This window comes from Globicephala melas, chromosome 5 (assembly GCF_963455315.2).
Source record: "Globicephala melas chromosome 5, mGloMel1.2, whole genome shotgun sequence".
In the NCBI taxonomy this organism is placed as follows: domain Eukaryota; kingdom Metazoa; phylum Chordata; class Mammalia; order Artiodactyla; family Delphinidae; genus Globicephala; species Globicephala melas.
The window spans coordinates 118,211,169-118,228,827 of NC_083318.1; the positions used below are offsets into that span (position 1 = coordinate 118,211,169).

At 42.4% G+C, this 17,659-nt stretch overlaps 1 protein-coding gene across 3 annotated transcripts in view; it reads left to right on the forward strand.

The window, feature by feature from the left end:
• The window catches only part of RNF150 (ring finger protein 150), a 288,285-nt gene that overhangs the window by 188,935 nt on the left and 81,691 nt on the right, over positions 1 to 17,659 (forward strand). For all 3 annotated transcript variants that reach the window (XR_009564065.2, XM_060299737.2, XM_060299738.2), the window contains exon 6: positions 3,686 to 3,896. Coding sequence is in view for 2 of the 3 variants with exons in the window: in XM_060299737.2 (XP_060155720.1) it covers positions 3,686 to 3,896 (211 nt within the window). In the remaining variant the exon portion in view is untranslated. The remainder of the gene's footprint in view (positions 1 to 3,685; positions 3,897 to 17,659) is intronic.

A 17,659-nucleotide genomic window follows, 5' to 3' on the forward strand; every position in this document is an offset into this window, starting at 1 on the left:
TCACTTACAGATGGTATTTGACATCTCTTACTAAACGTTGTGACTGTAATTTCTCTTAGAGGTATATAAATTGGGTTTCTATTCAAAATATTATTCTATCTGATGAACCATTTCGAGTGGATATAAACTGTGAGGTTCTGTAAGGTGGGTCTGTTAAATATTGTATCTAAGCCAAATTATTCATTCGTTCTCTCATTAACAAGTCTCACTGAGCTAATTCGCTTTCTCTTTTCCTCTACTCACCTCTGTTAGAGACATAACACTATTCCTGCTAGCCCACAAAGTAAAAGCGAACACCCTGCATCAAAACTAATAAAATAATGTTATAAAAAGAGAAAAGAGAGAAAACAAGAACACGATCAACAAGCAAAGTCAACATTGTGAAAACTGTGTCAGTTGTTCTTGCATCTGTGGTCACATCCAGATGCTTATGGCTGAAAGAACAACCAGCACAGGATCCTCACTTGGAGCTCTTTTCCTCCCTGATACCCGCACACAATTTGAATCTGCATCTTTACATAGTATAGTGGAGGGAAAGAAGTTATTTTTTCTTCTACCGTCCTCGGGTCTCCAGCTGGGCCCTGTAAATTAGACTTGTGAAAGACAGATTAACGAGAGAAAATCAAACAGAAGTTTATGAACACATGCATCGTGTGTGCACATAAGAGCACTTGGCGATGAGTGACTCAGAAGGGTGGTTAGAACTTCGGCCTCTATAGCATCTTCAAAAAAGAGCAATAAATTTTTAGAGAAGTGACAAGACAGAGGGAAAGGACTTTGAGTTTCTAGGACAGCAAATTGTGGGGAGGTAAATATATGGGGGAAACCAATGGCAGATAAGGGCATGTCAGTTAGGTTTGTTGCGTCAACTCCCAGTCGCTGGTGATAAGAATGTTCTTCTCTTTCTGGTACAGAGAGGGGGACCCCCTTACAAATTTATGTCTTGCTTTTAGGCAAATAGGGGGAAGGCAGAGAGCATTTCTTTACCCAATTCTCAATTGTTTCAGCTAAAAACAATTTTTATGCCAACATAGCAAATTTGGGCAGTGGCATACTCTGCTACCCTTCAAAGGTGTACTTTACCTTTGCCCAGAAATTGAATTTTTTAAAGTATTTTCTCAAATCTTCCCTTCACTGATCTCGGATCTGGGCAGATACTAACATTCCCAAGTTTTCAGAGCAGTAAACTGAGACTTAGATAAAATTTCCAAATCAGCATTTACTGAGCACTTAATAATTGTCAGGCACTATGTGAGGGCTTGGAACTCAAGGTCAATATAGTGTAGTTGCTTCACTTTAAGTGTCTCACTTGTATGTGGAACCTACGTGGAAAAGAAACAGAGAAGAGATCTGTGGTTGCCAGGGGCAGGAGGTGGGGAGGGTGAAATGGGTGAGGGGGTCAGAGGGTACAAACTTCCAGTTATGAAATAAGTAAGTCCCGGGGGCGTAATGCACCGCACAGTGACTCTAATACAATACACAACACTGTATTGTATATTTGAAAGTTGCTAAGAGAGTAGATCTTAAAAGTTCTCATCACAAGAATAAAAATTTTGTAATCATGTGAGGTGATAGATGTTAACTAAACTTATTGTAGTGATGGTTTTGCAACATACACACGTATCAAATCATCATGTTGTACAACTTAAGCTAATACAATATGCCATGCCAATTATAGCTCAGTAAAACCGGAATTAAAAAAAAAAGCTTGTGGACTAGTAGAGTGAGACTAACACAGTAACAAATGACTGTAACAGTGGGAGAAGTGTGAAAAGAGTTACAGTATCAAAGATGACTACTGGGAGGGAGCGCTGCTTAGAAAAGAGACATTTGGCCTGGGAATTGAGGGATGATTAGGAGTTCACCAGGGTTAGTTTGAGACCTTGGGATGGGAGAGGGGAAGGGGATGATGATTTGGGCAACTGTCATCCCGAGTGGAAGAGCAGCATATGCTAAGGTGCTGAAATGGGGAATATATGGTTTATTCTGTGTGTTTCCAAAGGCTGAAGGTAGGGCCAGAAAAGAAGGCTTGGGTCAGACTGTACGGTGCCTGTTTTGCTATACTAAGGAGCTTGTAATTTATTCTTTAGGAGGAAAAAAAGAAAAAGAATCATACCTGTGCTTTTTTAAAAAAAAAGAAAGAGTGCTCTGGTGAAAAAGTGGAGAATGAAGTATACCGGGGAAGAAACTAGAGGGAGATTGGGAATTGGGAATGGGGTAAGAAACGTTCAGAACATACCCGCTCATGTCCAATAATCTCAGTCAGTAAACTTGGAGGATCAGTCATTCAATGAGTTGACTTCTGACAACTCGAATTTCAAGGAATTGGCCCACTTCCAATAGAGATGAGGCCGGCAGAACACAAAGAGAATGTGGGGGAAAGGGAATGAGCTGAACCTGAGGTTTTTGTGGGATGATGGAGATTTCCAGCTGACTGTTGGAAACACAGGCGCGGGGCTTGGGAGACCTGGTTTGAGAGTGGAAATCCAGGACAAGAGTCCAGCAGTTCGGATTTCTTGCCTTGTGCTCCCCATGAGCCCGTGAGTGGTAGATTTTCTCTTTCAGTGAACTTTGCACACAATCTAGTCATTGTGGTGTTAATTCAAACAGTGTCAACCTAGGATTCTCCTCACCCAAGCCTGCCCACCCTGATCTGCATCCTTGGACGGGGTGCAAAACCGTGTCATTGTCGTCGCTCAAGGCAATGTCACTCTCCAGCGTGGAGCAAAACGTGTGATTAACAGCCATTCTTAGTGCTTCTCAAGACCGTATCTCTCCTCCACCACCTTTAAAAAATCATTTTTATGAGTTTGGTCAGAGGCAGAACAACTGAAAATCATGTTTTACAAGCTGTTTGTGGAAGAGATATCAATATATTCAACACCACTTCAGCCAGCAGAACTGAGACCAAAGAGTCAAACTGCCCCGCTGCCCGCTAAGAGAAGCTGGCCGACCCAGGCTGCCTCGCGAGGCACAAGAGACCCCGGTCTCTACGTTTTTCAAGTGGAGCTGTGAGGAATATTGGGAGGGAGAGTCCTGTAGTGAGTGGGTAATTAAAGTAGATGGTCTCACCCTAGTTTTATGATTCTAAGGTTTTAACTTAGAAGATTTGACAAATGTACGATCAATTGAATGTTATGTAAATAGGGCTTTGCTCTGCAGGTGGTTTTTGAGCTTATGTTTAACAGCACCTCACCCTGTGCTCTTGTGTTTGTGTGTGCGTTTGTTTAGGTATATGTGTGTATCTCTGATGCACGAGTCAGATTCTGTCTCCCCTCTCATGCCATCAGTCTATTTGTAAACAACACATGGGTCTTTGGGGCTAATTATCAGGCTGTCAGCTACTTCCTATACAAGAAGTAAACACTGTAGATAAGGAAGAGCTGTCATTATAAATAAGTATCATATTATTCTCCCTATGTAATTATATTAATGTATGGCTACTGCTACCCCTGGAATTAAAACCTTGTCTGTAGATCTAAACGGAACCTTTGGAAAGAAAATTTTGGAAGATGTTTTCATGTTAATTACAGGAACTATATGTGGAATGTCTTTAAATAAAGTGGTTCAGGAAGAAAACAGTAAAGAACTTGGTTTTCCCTCAGGACAAAATATTTAGGCTGTAGACATCTCATCTCTAACTTGATGATATACACTAAGATAGGTCCTTTTCTGCTCCTGTCAGCCCAATGCCGACTGCATGGACGACTTGCCCACTGACTTCGAGGGATCTCTGGGAGGTCCGTCAACCAACCAGATCACCGGCGCAAGCGACACAACCGTAAATGAAAGCTCAGTCACTTTGGACCCTGCTGTCCGGACCGTGGGAGCCTTGCAGGTGGTCCAGGATACAGATCCCACCCCGCAGGAGGGAGAAATCATCTTCACCACCAACAGTAAGTTCTGCGCCGCATGCCAGTGCCGTATTCCAAAAGGCTGTTGCCTCGCGGGAATTGGAAAAAGGCCCTTTTCCTCAAGAAGAAAGAAAAATTAAATGAATAGAACGTTGCTAGGCTAAACAATCATATCTGATGGGCCTTGAGAAGCCCAGCTTACTCCAGAGCCAGCAGGGCACACAACAGTGCTAGCTGTGTGTGTCACCCACCTACACACGCCGGTGCCACAGCACTGCACACCCCCCATGGTACCCAGAAACCAGGCCAGGTGGTGGTGCTGGCCTCTGAAAGTGGAAGGCAGGTGAGAAGAGCCACTGCCCACTGGATAGGGCACAACCCACTCACTCATGTGCGTGTGTGTGTGTGTGTGTGTGTGTGTACACAGGCTTGAGCCCTCCCGAGTGTGCAGGTGGCATTCTGAGCTGGTCTGGACAGCATGCAGGAGGGTTCTCCCCCAAACCCGTTGCTGCAGGACTCAGATGCAAGTGGAACCCCTTTAGATGGGCATCCTTGCAGTACAACCTAAACCCCTACGCATAGTGAGGTATTAAAATATCTTTAGGGTTTCTTCCGCATCTCTTGCATAGACTCAAGCTAAATGCCGTTCTGGTTGAGGGTAGTTATAAAAATATTAAAATAGCTATGTTAGCATACGGTTGAAGCTCAAACCTAAAGTATTTACTCTACCGTCTAATACAGCAGAGATAAAAGGAGTTCTAAAAAAATCAGCATGCAAATTAACTTAGGTTTAAGGTTAAACAGGTGGATGAATATTTCAGGTTTTAAAGGAGGTGTGTTTTTTCCCTTGATGGAAGTAACCTATTCACTATAGAATATTTGGAAATGGAGCAGAGCAGATGAAAGCATGTTGGGATATTCCCTTTTAAGTTGGTCTCTTTTTTACATATTCGTGATGTTTATGCAGTTCAGAAAATCATTCACACTGATATTTAAAGACGCATTTTTCTGATGAAGAAACATAACAGTCCTCGTCATTGAAAGACTCAGAAATGAAGAAGAGAATAAAAAAAGAATGCAAAAGTCACGCAGTACCCCACTACCCAGAAATAATCACTCTTAACATTTTGGTGTATTTGCTGATAATCTTTTTTTTTTTAATTTAACATTTTTATTGGTGTATAATTGCTTTACAATGGTGTGATACTTTCTGCTTTATAACAAAGTGAATCAGCTATATGTATACATATGTCCCCATATCCCCTCCCTCTTGCGTCTGCCTCCCACCCTCCCTATCCCACCCCTCTAGGTGGTCACAAAGCACGGAGCTGATCTCCCTGTGCTATGCGGCTGCTTCTCACTAGCTATCTATTTTACATTTGGTAGTGTATATATGTCAGTGTTACTCTCTCACTCCGTCCCAGCTTATCCTTCCCCCTCCCCATGTCCTCAAGTCCATTCCCTACATCTGCATCTTTATTCCTGTCCTGCCCCTGGGTTCTTCAGAACCTTTTTTTTCTTTTTTTTTTTTTTTTTAGATTCCATATATATGTGTTAGCATACGGTATTTGTTTTTCTCTTTCTGACTTACTTCACTCTGTATGACAGACTCTAGGTCCATCCACCTCACTACAAATAACTCAATTTCGTTTCTTTTTATGGCTGAGTAATATTCCATTGTATATATGTGCCACATCTTCTTTATCCATTCATCTGTTGATGGACACTCAGGTTGTTTCCATCTCCAGGCTATTGTAAATAGAGCTGTAATGAACATTTTGGTACATGACTCTTTTTGAATTATGGTTTTCTCAGGGTATATGCCCAGTAGTGGGATTGCTGGGTATGTGGTACTTCTATTTGTAGTTTTTTAAGGAACCTCCATATTGTTCTCCATAGTGGCTGTATCAATTTATATTCCCGCAACAGTGCAAGAGGGTTCCCTTTTCTCCACACCCTCTCCAGCATTTATTGTTTGTAGATTTTTTGATGATGGCCGTTCTGACTGGTGTGAGGTGATACTTCATTGTAGTTTTGATTTGCATTTCTCTAATGATTAGTGATGTTGAGCATCCTTTCATGTGTTTGTTGGCAATCTGTATGTCTTCTTTGGAGAAATGTCTGCTTAGGTCTTCTGCCCATTTTTGGATTGGGTGGGTTGTTTTTTGATATTGAGCTGCATGAGCTGCTTGTAAATTTTGGAGATTAATCCTTTGTCTGCTTCATTTGCAAATATTTTTTCCCATTCTGAGGGTTGTCTTTTCGTCTTGTTTATGTTTTCCTTTGCTGTGCAAAAGCTTTTAAGTTTCATTAGGTCCCATTTGTTTATTTTTGTTTTTATTTCCATTTCTCTAGGAGGTGGGTCAAAAAGGATCTTGCTGTGATTTATGTCATAGAGTGTTCTGCCTATGTTTTCCTCTAAGAGTTTTATAGTGTCTGGCCTTACATGTAGGTCTTTAATCAATTTTGAGGGTTTTTTTGTGTATGGTGTTAGGGAGTGCTCTAATTTCCTTCTTTTACATGTAGCTGTCCAGTTTTCCCAGCACCACTTATTGAAGAGGCTGTCTTTTCTCCATTGTATATTCTTGCCTCCTTTGCTGATAATCTTTTGATATAGTTGAGACAGTAACCATGGGGATGAACATTCAGTATTGTAACCATAGAACTTTCACAGGACCTCGACAGAGGGTAATTTCCAGAGGAACTTGGTGATAAATATCCACCCATGTAGGGTTTATTAGTTTTTGGTAGGTATGAGTTTTAACTTGACTTTTAGAGGCATAAGGACCTCAGTATTGAAACATTGGCCATAAACATTAAAAAGTCCTTAAAGAGAGATTTTGATCCATTTGTTTTGAAGGTCTAGAGTGGTACTGTCTAGTATTAATATAATGCAAGCCACAAACGTAATTTCAAATTCTCAATAGCCACAGTAACATAAAAATAATAAGTTGGTAAAGTTCATTTTAATGATTTTTTTTTTTTTTTGTGGTACGCAGGCCTCTCACTGTTGTGGCCTCTCCCGTTGCAGAGCACAGGCTCTGGACGCGCAGGCTCAGCGGCCATGGCTCACAGGCCTAGCCGCTCCGTGGCATGTGGGATCTTCCTGGACCGGAGCACGAACCCGTGTCCCCTGAATCGGCAGGCGGACTCTCAACCACTCCGCCACCAGGGAAGCCCAATATTTTTATTTAACCCAATATATCCAAAATATTTTATTCTTTTTTTATAGTAACTCTTCAAAACCTGGTGTGTATTTTATTCTTAGATCACATCTCAGTTTAGACTAGCCCCATTTCAAGTACTCAGAAGCACGTGTGGCCAGTGGCTACCATATTGGAGAACACAGATTTAGAATCCTAGTAATTTAGAATCCTAGTAATCCTAGAACACAGATTTAGAATCCTAGTAATCCTAGTAATTTAAATCCTAGTAATTTAGAATCCTAGTAATTTAGATTTAGAATCCTAGTAATTTAGAATCCTAGTATAAGAACCTTAAAAAAAAAAAAAAAAAAGAAAAAACCTTAAAGGTCATTTAATCGTTACCATGATAAACTTTTGATTTTCACCATATGAAAATTGTGACCAGTTACCATCAGGCATATCACCATTAGTGGTCTAAGTGAAGTATATTGGAAGGCCTCATAAAATTTTGCTAGCAGTTCAAAAACATTTAAGGCATGAGCCTTTTTTGAGCCCATAAAAAGAACCAAATAAAAATGGATCCTACTTTATTTCTTGCAATGAAATGATTGTTTGATTTTCTGTTAGATTCCTTATTTTGAAAAGTGGCTGTGTACTTCATCCATCTTAGTAAAGCCCAGATGACAAATGAAAAGGCACAGTTTATGGGTTAAAACACAACCAAAAATGAAATAGGAAATTAAAGTCTGTATCCATATAATTCATAATCCCAGACAGTTTTGGCTAAAATAGACTCAGAGTGTTTAGGTTCATAGCAGGCACTTAGCAGATGTTTACGGAATGACTTGAGATAAAAGTGTTTGATCTAAGCTTCAACAGGGAGCTTCTGTTCACAACAGAAGGAAAAATGCCAGGTAATTTCAAAGGAAGATCTTGGTAAAGATGAAGGGACGAGGTGTGAGACCACATCTATAGTTTGAAGACTGAAACTATATATGAGTATGGCTAAAGACGTCAGTCTCTTAGTACAGAAACTGAATTTTTCTCACAAAATACTCTTCCTAGACCATTTATTTCATTTTTAATGAAGTATAGTTGATTTACAATGTCTCAGGTGTACGGCAAAGTGATTCAGTTTTTTATATATGTATAAACATATATATACACATATATATATTCTTCAGATTCTTTTCCATTATAGGTTATTACAAGGTATTGAATATAGTTCCCTGTGCTTTATAGTAGGTCCTCGCTGTTTGTCTGTTTTATATATAGTAGTGTGTATATGTTAATCCCAAATTCCCAGTTTATCCCTCCCCCTCTTCCCCTCTGTAACCATAAGTTTGTTTTCTATGTCTGTGAGTCTGTTTCTGTTTTGTAAATAAGTTCATTTGTGTCGTTTTTTCTAGATTCCACATAAAAGTGATAGCATATGATATTTTATTTCTGATTAGTTTTATTTATTGGGATTTCACAGACTATTCCAAGCACAGTCATTCTGATTAGATGTTAATGGTTTATACCACTAACTAAATGGCTGTAGATTACTTAAGGGGAAAATTCTTTCCTCTGTACAGGTTTGTACACTGCCTAGTGCCCTAACTCAAATAAATAATTAATAAATGAACAAACACGGCTGCACGAATAAATGAGCGAAAAGATTCAAGTTCTTATCAGTGTTATTGTAACCATTTCTCTAATGCTATAGAAAAAAATGCAGATGCTGAAAGAAGTATAGTTGGGATACGATATTGCTACAAATCACAAATAACCCACTGGAGGTTGGACCTGACGTTTTTCTACCTCATCCTTTCCTACCTCACATCTCTGCAGATCCAGGAAATTACTAGAAAATGAAGAAGCAACAGTAGGTAACAAATACATAACACCAACTCTGTACCAGGCACCCTTTTATGTTGTTTACATGTATTAGCTCACGACAACCCTATGAGGTAAATGTTATTTTTAACTTCATTTTCCTGATGCAGAAACAGCAGCACTGAGAGATTAAAAGTAACTGACCTGAGGTCATAAGCTACTGACAGGTGGAGCTGGAATTCGAAGGAGCAGCTAGCTGGCTCTACGACGCCATGCATAGCTATGCTCAGAAGATGCAAAAGGGGAGAAAACGCACACAGTTCTCATTTCATTTTTTTCCTCTTTTCCTCCATTTTTCTAAATCTCTGAAAGGCCAAAAATGTGCTTAGTTTCAGTTTGCATTCTCGTCCCTACCTCCGTTCTTCCTTTCCTGGCAAACAGTCTTGCTGTATAGTCGATCAAATGCACGTAAAAGTCATTTCAGCACTCAAGGGGAAACAGCATAGAACAGATTGATGGAAAAATCTGGCATTAAGCGATCATCTTCAGCTCCCAAGAAAAGAAAAACGTTTACAAGGAAAGGAAATGCAAACTGGTAGGCAGTCTGACATTTGGGAGAAAGACGTTCTTGTATGCATATCTTTAACGTTTCTGACATTTCAGCTTTTATAACCTCACACGGCAGCCCCAAATCACAGTGTTTCTCCTCCACGTTGGTGCAAGGGGTCGTTTGTATGCATGCCCTGATGTCACTCACCCAGCTTCAACTGCCCACCCAGTTGCACCAAAACCATACTCTGCCTGCTGACTCCCCAAGCCCAGGCTGCAGCTGGTTGGATTGGCTTCAGCAAGGAAAGAAGTTCCTTAGGACCAAAGGAAAACACAGCTGAACAAACAGCCCGGTGTGTTTGGAAACTCCAGACAGGAGCTAGAGAAAGACACAAAAGGAGAAGACTCTATCACTCCTTCCCTAAAACATCCCGCACCACTCCGCACCTTCTCAAGAGGGTCTGAAACCTTCCCTTTGTCTTCCAAGGAAAGTCACTGACCCCACCATCCGTTTCCTTTATTGAGTCACCACACAAGTCCTCTAGTGCTGTGTCTAGATTGTTACCCCCTTGCCGCTCCTTCCACCTCAAACTGGAAGGAACCAGCAGTCAGCCCATGGGGTGGAGGGTGGAGGAAACTAGAAGCTAGAAAGGGAGGAGATGGACAGAGTCAAGGCCTCCCAGATCTGCCCCGATACGTTCTGAGGAGCACATGGTATCATGTGTTTGGCCAGGAGACCCGGTCTTCAGATGTTGCAGAAGGAAGCAGTACCCATGAATTGTTATGTAGGCTAATAGGCTCAAACTCGGCCAGTTGATTTGAAACGTGGTGTAGGTTTCCTCTGGGAAACTTCCTATCCACTCTGAGCCTTTCGGGGAGTATCGTGTATTTAATGTGTTGAGCCAACATGATTTGTGATGTGTGTAAAATGCATCTTGCTTTTTGCTGCTCTGCCTGAACCGTCTGGCGTGGGTGTAACAGCCCCCTGCCTGGGGATGACAATTCCAGCAGGACTTTTCTGCTCACTCTTAGGTAACGGACAGTTCCAAGAGTCCCTTTAGGTTCCAAACACCGACAAAAGGATTTTTTTTTTTCTCTGCAGAGCCCTTCTCTCTTGTAATCCCCATCACTCAGGACAGATGGGCCTCCGTTGCTTACCCGCGAGGCCTCCTGCAGCCTTCGCGCTATCTGCCGAGGTGCTCTCACCGCTCCAGGAGGTCTTTTTGGATAGGGCCCAAGTTGAGCCCGGTACTGCTTGCTCCCCACGTGGCCACCTCTGGGACCCTCACACGTTACCTGCCCTGACACCCGTCTCCGGTACAGCAGCTGTTTCCAGCCTCTGACCCCACGCAGGCCATCGGCCTCCTCCCTTCAGACTCCAGGCAGGCAGGAGACCTGAGTCCACAGCCTGCCTTAGCTTTTCTAAGGCCTGAGTCTGCTCTCTCTGAGTCCCACCTGCAGGAGGCATAGTTCAGAATCTCCTTGGTGATGGAGGGAGAGGGGTTTCCCTTGCAGGAACCCCTCGCTGGGCTTGGGTCTGGGAGATAGCCCTTCCCCACCCCTTCTTCTAGAGGCATGGGATTCAGCGTGACAATACTCTCCCCACAGACAAGCTCCTTTCCAGTTTCCCCACCTTCCTCTCCCTCTCTCCCCTTGTTATTGTCATTAACTAGGTGATGGGGTCCAGAATCATAGAACAGGTACCCTTCACATCCGCTCTACCCAGCAGTGGGGTGTCGGGCACAGGGTTGGGGGGAGATGGGAGAGGCCATCTCATACTTCTTTGCTGCCCATAGCTCTTCAGTAGAAACTGAGGCAGGAAGAGTCCCATGAATGCAAAAGAATTAGTTCATGAATGTCTTGATGGGCTTCACCAGAGGACACCTTCCTAGCTGATATGGCGACTGAACTACGGTCCCTTTTCAGAGACCCTAGAGACAAGTCAACCTTTTTGGAAAAAAAAATTTATATATGCTTGCACTCTTCAAAATGCTCTCATGAGACAAAAGTAATTGTTAAAGCACAGCTGAAACTGCAGCCCAGCACACACACAAAAAAAAGGAAAAGTCATTTTCAGCAAAAAGTCATTCACTGCTATCACTGCGGTCACCCGGAGCTCTCCAGGGACACAGACTAGACACTAATTACGGAAAAAACTTCCAAAGAGTTCATTCAGAGACTTGTGTATGGCAGTTTCTGGAATGACCCGCTTTCTCTTCTTTGAGGAACTCAGTAGGAACATCTCCGGCGAGTCTTCATTCCTAAAAACACAGTCTCTTAAAATTAGGCCAGAAACGACATCCGTTCTTTTCTTTTTTACGTTCTGTGTTTATTAGTTAGGGAGCCATTGAGGAAGCATTCAGCGTATCTATATTCAAAGGTTTTACATGCCACTAGGCTTGCTCCAGTCGCAAGCTGAATATGAACACGAGAGAGAGTGTGTGTGTGTATTCAAGGCTTTTCCAGGGAACCTGAGTTTGAACCTCTGGGTCAAAGCAACTGAGAGAAAAAGGGAGGGTTGGCATGAACATCCCATTTCTGTTCCAAATGTTCCTTTACATTTGCAAAGCAGCAGTCTCCGGGTTTTAACGTGACTGCAAAATATACCGGTGCATCCAGAAATCAACACCTCTACAGAAAGCATCCCAGCGTATATAAGAAAGGACAAGAATGAGTAGCCACATCTGCTTTTTTGACTTGCATCAAAGCCTGAACTGGCAGAGTAGCTCCCCTTTGGATAAATATGCTGGATAGAACTAGCAACAAGAATGATCTCCCTTGGTGCCCATAAGATTCACATTAGCCCTGGAAAGATTATTGCTTTGATCTGTGAGCCTCTTCCATTGTGGCAGACAACAGAATCGGCCAACCAGCTAAGATTTTAGATCCCACTGTCGTTCGTCCTTCGGGACATATTTCAGCCACGGTGAATTACTTCCATACAAAGTGAAGCATTTGCAGATGGCGATACTGTTCCATAGCTCGTGATGTGCCAGGTCCTTGCAGTCACATACCCGCCTTGTTTCTGAGCCTTCCAGCTCACCAGCTCGACGATGGCTTCAGGAGAGGAACAGCTGTTCTGAAGAGCAAAGATCTTTGTGATAAGCACTTGCCTTCACTGTCAACTGTCCCAGATGGCAATCAGTCCGTCCACAAGCCACTGGATTTTTTTGCGGTAACATTCCTCCTCAATTAAAAGCACACACAAACCTCAGCTCACTCGGGGCCAGACTCCCAGGGTTTCCCTGGCCTGTGTGTCTGGTGCCTTTGACAAGGGAGTGTTGAGGATCTGCAGATGCACGGACTGCCTGTGAGAGAGCTCATCCGTTTAGACCACAGATATATTGCCACTGGGAGCGCTCAGCCTGGGCGTGACACCACGCCGTCCACTCAGAAGAAACTTGTCCTCCTGAAATGAAGTGGCCCAGACAAGCAGACAAAACCCATCCATTGTGGGAGATTGTCTCAGATGTCCTGAGTTACGCACTGATAGCACCATCTCCAGTTTGATTGATTCTTCCCAGTGCTGTCTCGCTTTTGGTAAGCATTCCAAAAGTGGGCTAGGGACAGGGCTGTTGAGCAGACCTGCATTTTACCACATGTTGACACCCTGAGCGTGGATCTCAGCAGGGAGGTGGCAGCTGATGGCAAGAAACATAACTGGCAGGTCAGCCCTTTTTCAGTGTTGGAACAGCACATGGGGTGAAGAGGCGGGGGAAGGTCCATCATTCGGAGATTAAGATAGCAGGGAACAGCTGAAAATGTCCTTTGGCCGACATAAGAATTGGCTCTGAAAATTCAGAGAGTCAGGGTTCCATAAGTCAAATATTTCAGAAATGAAATTCAGTGGTTCAGAATAAAAAAAAAAAAAGTGTAACTATCAGAACATCACTGGAGCTACATGAGGTAAGGTGGTGTACTGGAAACACCACTAGCCAGAAACAAAAAGTGACGCCTTAGGTGTGATTTGGCCTCCAGTTAGCTGTGTGACCTTGGGCAAGTCACTCACCCTCTCTGTACTTTCATTTCGTCAGTTATCGAATGAGACACTTGTACCAGCAGTTGATTTCTAAGATCCTTTCCAGTTCCATAATTACACTCCCTCTCTTGGTGTCCTTCCAAGTCTCACCAGGAAAGGTCACTTAAGACCTTGCATCCTCACTTAAAGTCCTTCCTGATACCCCTCTCCTTCCAGCACCACGAAGCCACCCTAGCAAGGAGCTGTGTCCTCGGCTCTCTCCCCACTGCCGTGTCCTCTGAGACCCTAGAGGGTCGCTATGAGACTGCAGCATCTGCCCAGTCTCTTATCTTACAGATCAGATTTTATGTACATCTTCAACTAAAATGAATGGGAAAGAAGACAAGAGGGTGTAGCTGGCTGGAGGAACAGCACAACTCTAGCCCGGAATCCTCCTAGGATTCCCATGTGCAGTGGACCCTGTTCTCAGACTATCACAGCCTCCTACTCCCAGAAGGCTCTTAAGCAGTACTTACCTGGGCTGCCTAGATGCTGGCTATGCCCAGACTCAGACCTATTCATTTTCTTTGTTCTTAAAAACAGTATGGATAACAGTTACCATTCACTGAGTGCAAACTTTGTGCTCAGCACCATATATGTACTCTACATAGAGTGTCTTATTTGACCATATTAATAACCTCATGAGATTGTCATCCACATTTTATAGATAAGGAAATAGATTCCAGAGGTAAAATAACATGTCCTAGATCAGTTGTTTTTCAAACTGTGGGTCATTGAATGAATCTAGCGAGTCCTGACCAGTATTTTTCAAATGACACAAAATAAAATACATTTGAAATCCAAATACACACACACACACACACACATATACAGCCTTTAATGTTGATTTTAACAATAATGGTTATTATTGATGCCATCAAGGAAGAAATGTGTCATGTAAACCAAAAGGTTATGCAGAGCAACTCTCTTTTATTCTGTTTTAATATTGAACCTAGACAATTGGCAAGCAATACTTAGAAAAAAGCATTGTATTTCTTCAGTAGATAGTGGTGTATAGGTGCTTATGTGTCTGTGTTTATGTATTCGTATGGTTGTGAATACACAGTTTGATATTTAGTCCCAAATCTACACATAGGGTTTTTTTTTGCATGTTTATAATGCTTTTTTATTTTTTTTTACAGTAAATACCACATTTGTTGTCTCATTTTCTCTTCTCAGGGAATTAGTATTTTTTAAAAAAAAGACATCATTTGGAATAGACATTATCTCCATTTTACAGATGAGGGTATTGAGGCACAAGTACCACATTCAGAGTTGTTGCTCTGAAATTCAGGAAGAAAACCCCTCTCACTGGACTCCATTTCCAGGGTAGCCTACATTGTATGTGAATCCATTCATGTATCTGTCCCATCGTTTTAAAGGAAATTAGTAATCATCTAAGAATAGCTCCAGTTCATCTCAATATTTTAGAACTTAGCTCTGTTTTACACGTCACTAAAATATTTAGGCTCCAGATACTTTATTAAGGATTTAGTTGAACTGTTTAACAAGTTGAATACTAAAAAGCGAATTTCTCTCTTTCTTAACGACTCTGAAATTATGATGCAGAAACATGTTGTGTAAAGAACATTTAATAATTCACGTCCATCCATCATTAAAGCAGCAGGAATAAGAAATCTTAATGTCATCTTTCAAGGATTTGAGGCTTGCTCTCTTCTGGCAGAAAGAAATACCTTAAATTCATTGATTGATCATTCTTCCTAAGATCTCAAAGCGTACTTCACCCAAAATATCTTGTTCTGTCTTCCTAACATTCCTGCACAGTAGAAAGAAACAGTAACATCTATCCCAAAAGGAAAAACTGAAGCAGAGGGGCTGAATCAAGTTCTTGCCCCAGCCCAATTGTCTTTCCAGTATTCCACCACGAGTTTAAACTGGTTCCCTATAAAGAAATGCCAGAAAAGCTCACTTGTTCCAAGTCAATAGTACAGAGTCAGAAATTGAATCAAAGCATGCCCGTATGAGAATGATTTTTAAATCAAGGGCATCAGGACTGGGCTTCTTGGTAAACGAATCATCTAGAATCAGCTCAAGATTCTGGCTATACATGGCAGATTGAGCCCACAGGTTTATCTTTGCTACCCCACAAAGTCCCACCAAAGGATTCAGGAAAGGTATAAACCTACACGGACACTAAGAATAGAGAAGAGATTACAGCAGACAATATGTCAACAAATTTTGGAAGACAAATGAGTGGAAGTTCATTTAGTGAAGTGGGGAAAGCCGAAATCTGAGTGCCTTCTTAGTTTGGAGCCGATGAGAAGCTAGCAGTTTTGCAGCTAGCTCAGAGTATAGGGCACCAGATACGTAGGAAGGCTGTAGCATGCGGTGGTGCTCAAAAGATCAGGCGAAAGACTGTGTAAAGAGCGTTTAGCTCCCCCATCCTGAGCCACCTGCAGTTGCCTCAGGCCCTTACTGAGGTGAGGTCCCTTCCCTAGTTCGCAAGCCAACGTAGGCATGCACGCTTAACCATAATGTCTCATTGCAAATATGAATGGAGGGCAAAGACGGCTAGAGAACTGCAAGAAGCCACAAAATCTAAGAGAAAGAAAGAACATAACAGATAAAAGTAAACTCCAAGGAAACAAGATAATTCAGATCACAGAATTCTATAAACTACCATTTGTATTCTGATGGAAACGTGATAATATTGCATCCATGGAAAAGAAACAGATGATAGCAATTTTCTGAGAATGAGAAAGAGCTCTTGGAAATTAAAAAATAGAGCACAGGGCTTCCCTGGTGGCGCAGTGGTTGAGAGTCCGCCTGCCGTTGCAGGGGACACGGGTTCGTGCCCCGGTTCGGGAAGATCCCACATGCCGCGGAGCGGCTGGGCCCGTGAGCTATGGCCGCTGAACCTGCGCGTCCGGAGCCTGTGCTCTGCAGCGGGAGAGGCCACAACAGTGAGAGGCCCGCGTACCGCAAAAAAAAAAAATAAATAAATAAAAGTAAATAAAAAAATAAAAAATAGAGCACAGTGAAAATCCCCATATTGAAAGATACAATAGCATTTGTTGTTAAACTATGTTCTTGCTGTGAAATAAAAAATGGCAAAAAATTAATTTGATTTAAAAATTAAGTTTAAAAATAAGGAAAAACAAAGAGTCAATTTACATGCCACTGAAGAATTAATCTACTTATTTAACACACACTTTGCATTAACATCCCTCCCCCAAAATGTCTTTTTACTATGGTGAAGAACTACGGCCTCGCATGGCATACTTGGCTTCAGAAAACGTTTGGTACCAAACTTGTAAGAGCATTTCCTTTTTGCATGCTACATTTGTGTTATATTTTCAGTATATCAGTTCATAGGTTTATTTGATAAATTAGTGACTTAGTTTTTATAGTGAAGTCATTCTCCAGTGTTCAAGCTAACAAACTTGGGGTTATCTCTATTCTTTTCACTCTATTGCCTTTCATAGTCAAATAATCACCAACCCACGTTCATTCTGCCTTTTAAATCTTTCTCCATGTGCCATTTCCCTCTGCATGGCTATAATACAAGACCTTAGCACCTCTGACCTTGGTTTTTTTTTTTGTTTTTGTTGTTTTTTTGGCTGTGTTGGGTCTTCGTTTCTGTGCGAGGGCTTTCTCTAGTTGCGGCGAGCGGAGGCCACTCTTCATCGCGGCGCGCGGGCCTCTCACTGTCGCGGCCTCTCTTGTTGCGGAGCGCAGGCTCAGTAATTGTGGCTCACGGGCCCAGTTGCTCCGCGGCACATGGGATCTTCCCAGACCAGGGCTCGAACCCGTGTCCCCTGCATTGGCAGGCAGATTCTCAACCACTGCGCCACCAGGGAAGCCCTGACCTTGGTTTTCGCCATGGCCGCCATTTCACTCTCCCTGTTTCTAGTCTTACCGTCCTCCAGTCTGTCCTCATCCTGCTGCCTAGATAATCATCTGTAGAAGTCCTGTTGCTGTTTTGCTCAAAGCATTTTTATCCCCTATGGGTTAAAATCTCAAGCTGGCTAATCTAAACAAATCATTAAGCGTTTGGCCCCTGCATCTCTCTCCATGATTTTTCGCCACGCCCCGCTGGCAAGCTTTGTAGGGAAGCATTTCTAAACCACTAGTGGTTCCAGACACAGCCCCCAACTCTTCTCCCTTCTTCTGCCAAGTCTTTCACATCCTTCAGGCACATCTCCTCTGTGGTATTCTCTGAGATGCCTTCTCTGCTACTCTGAGCAGAACTGGTGATCCTTCTAGAATTATCTCCTTTCAAACAGTTCTCTCTCTTATTATTTCCTGAGAAA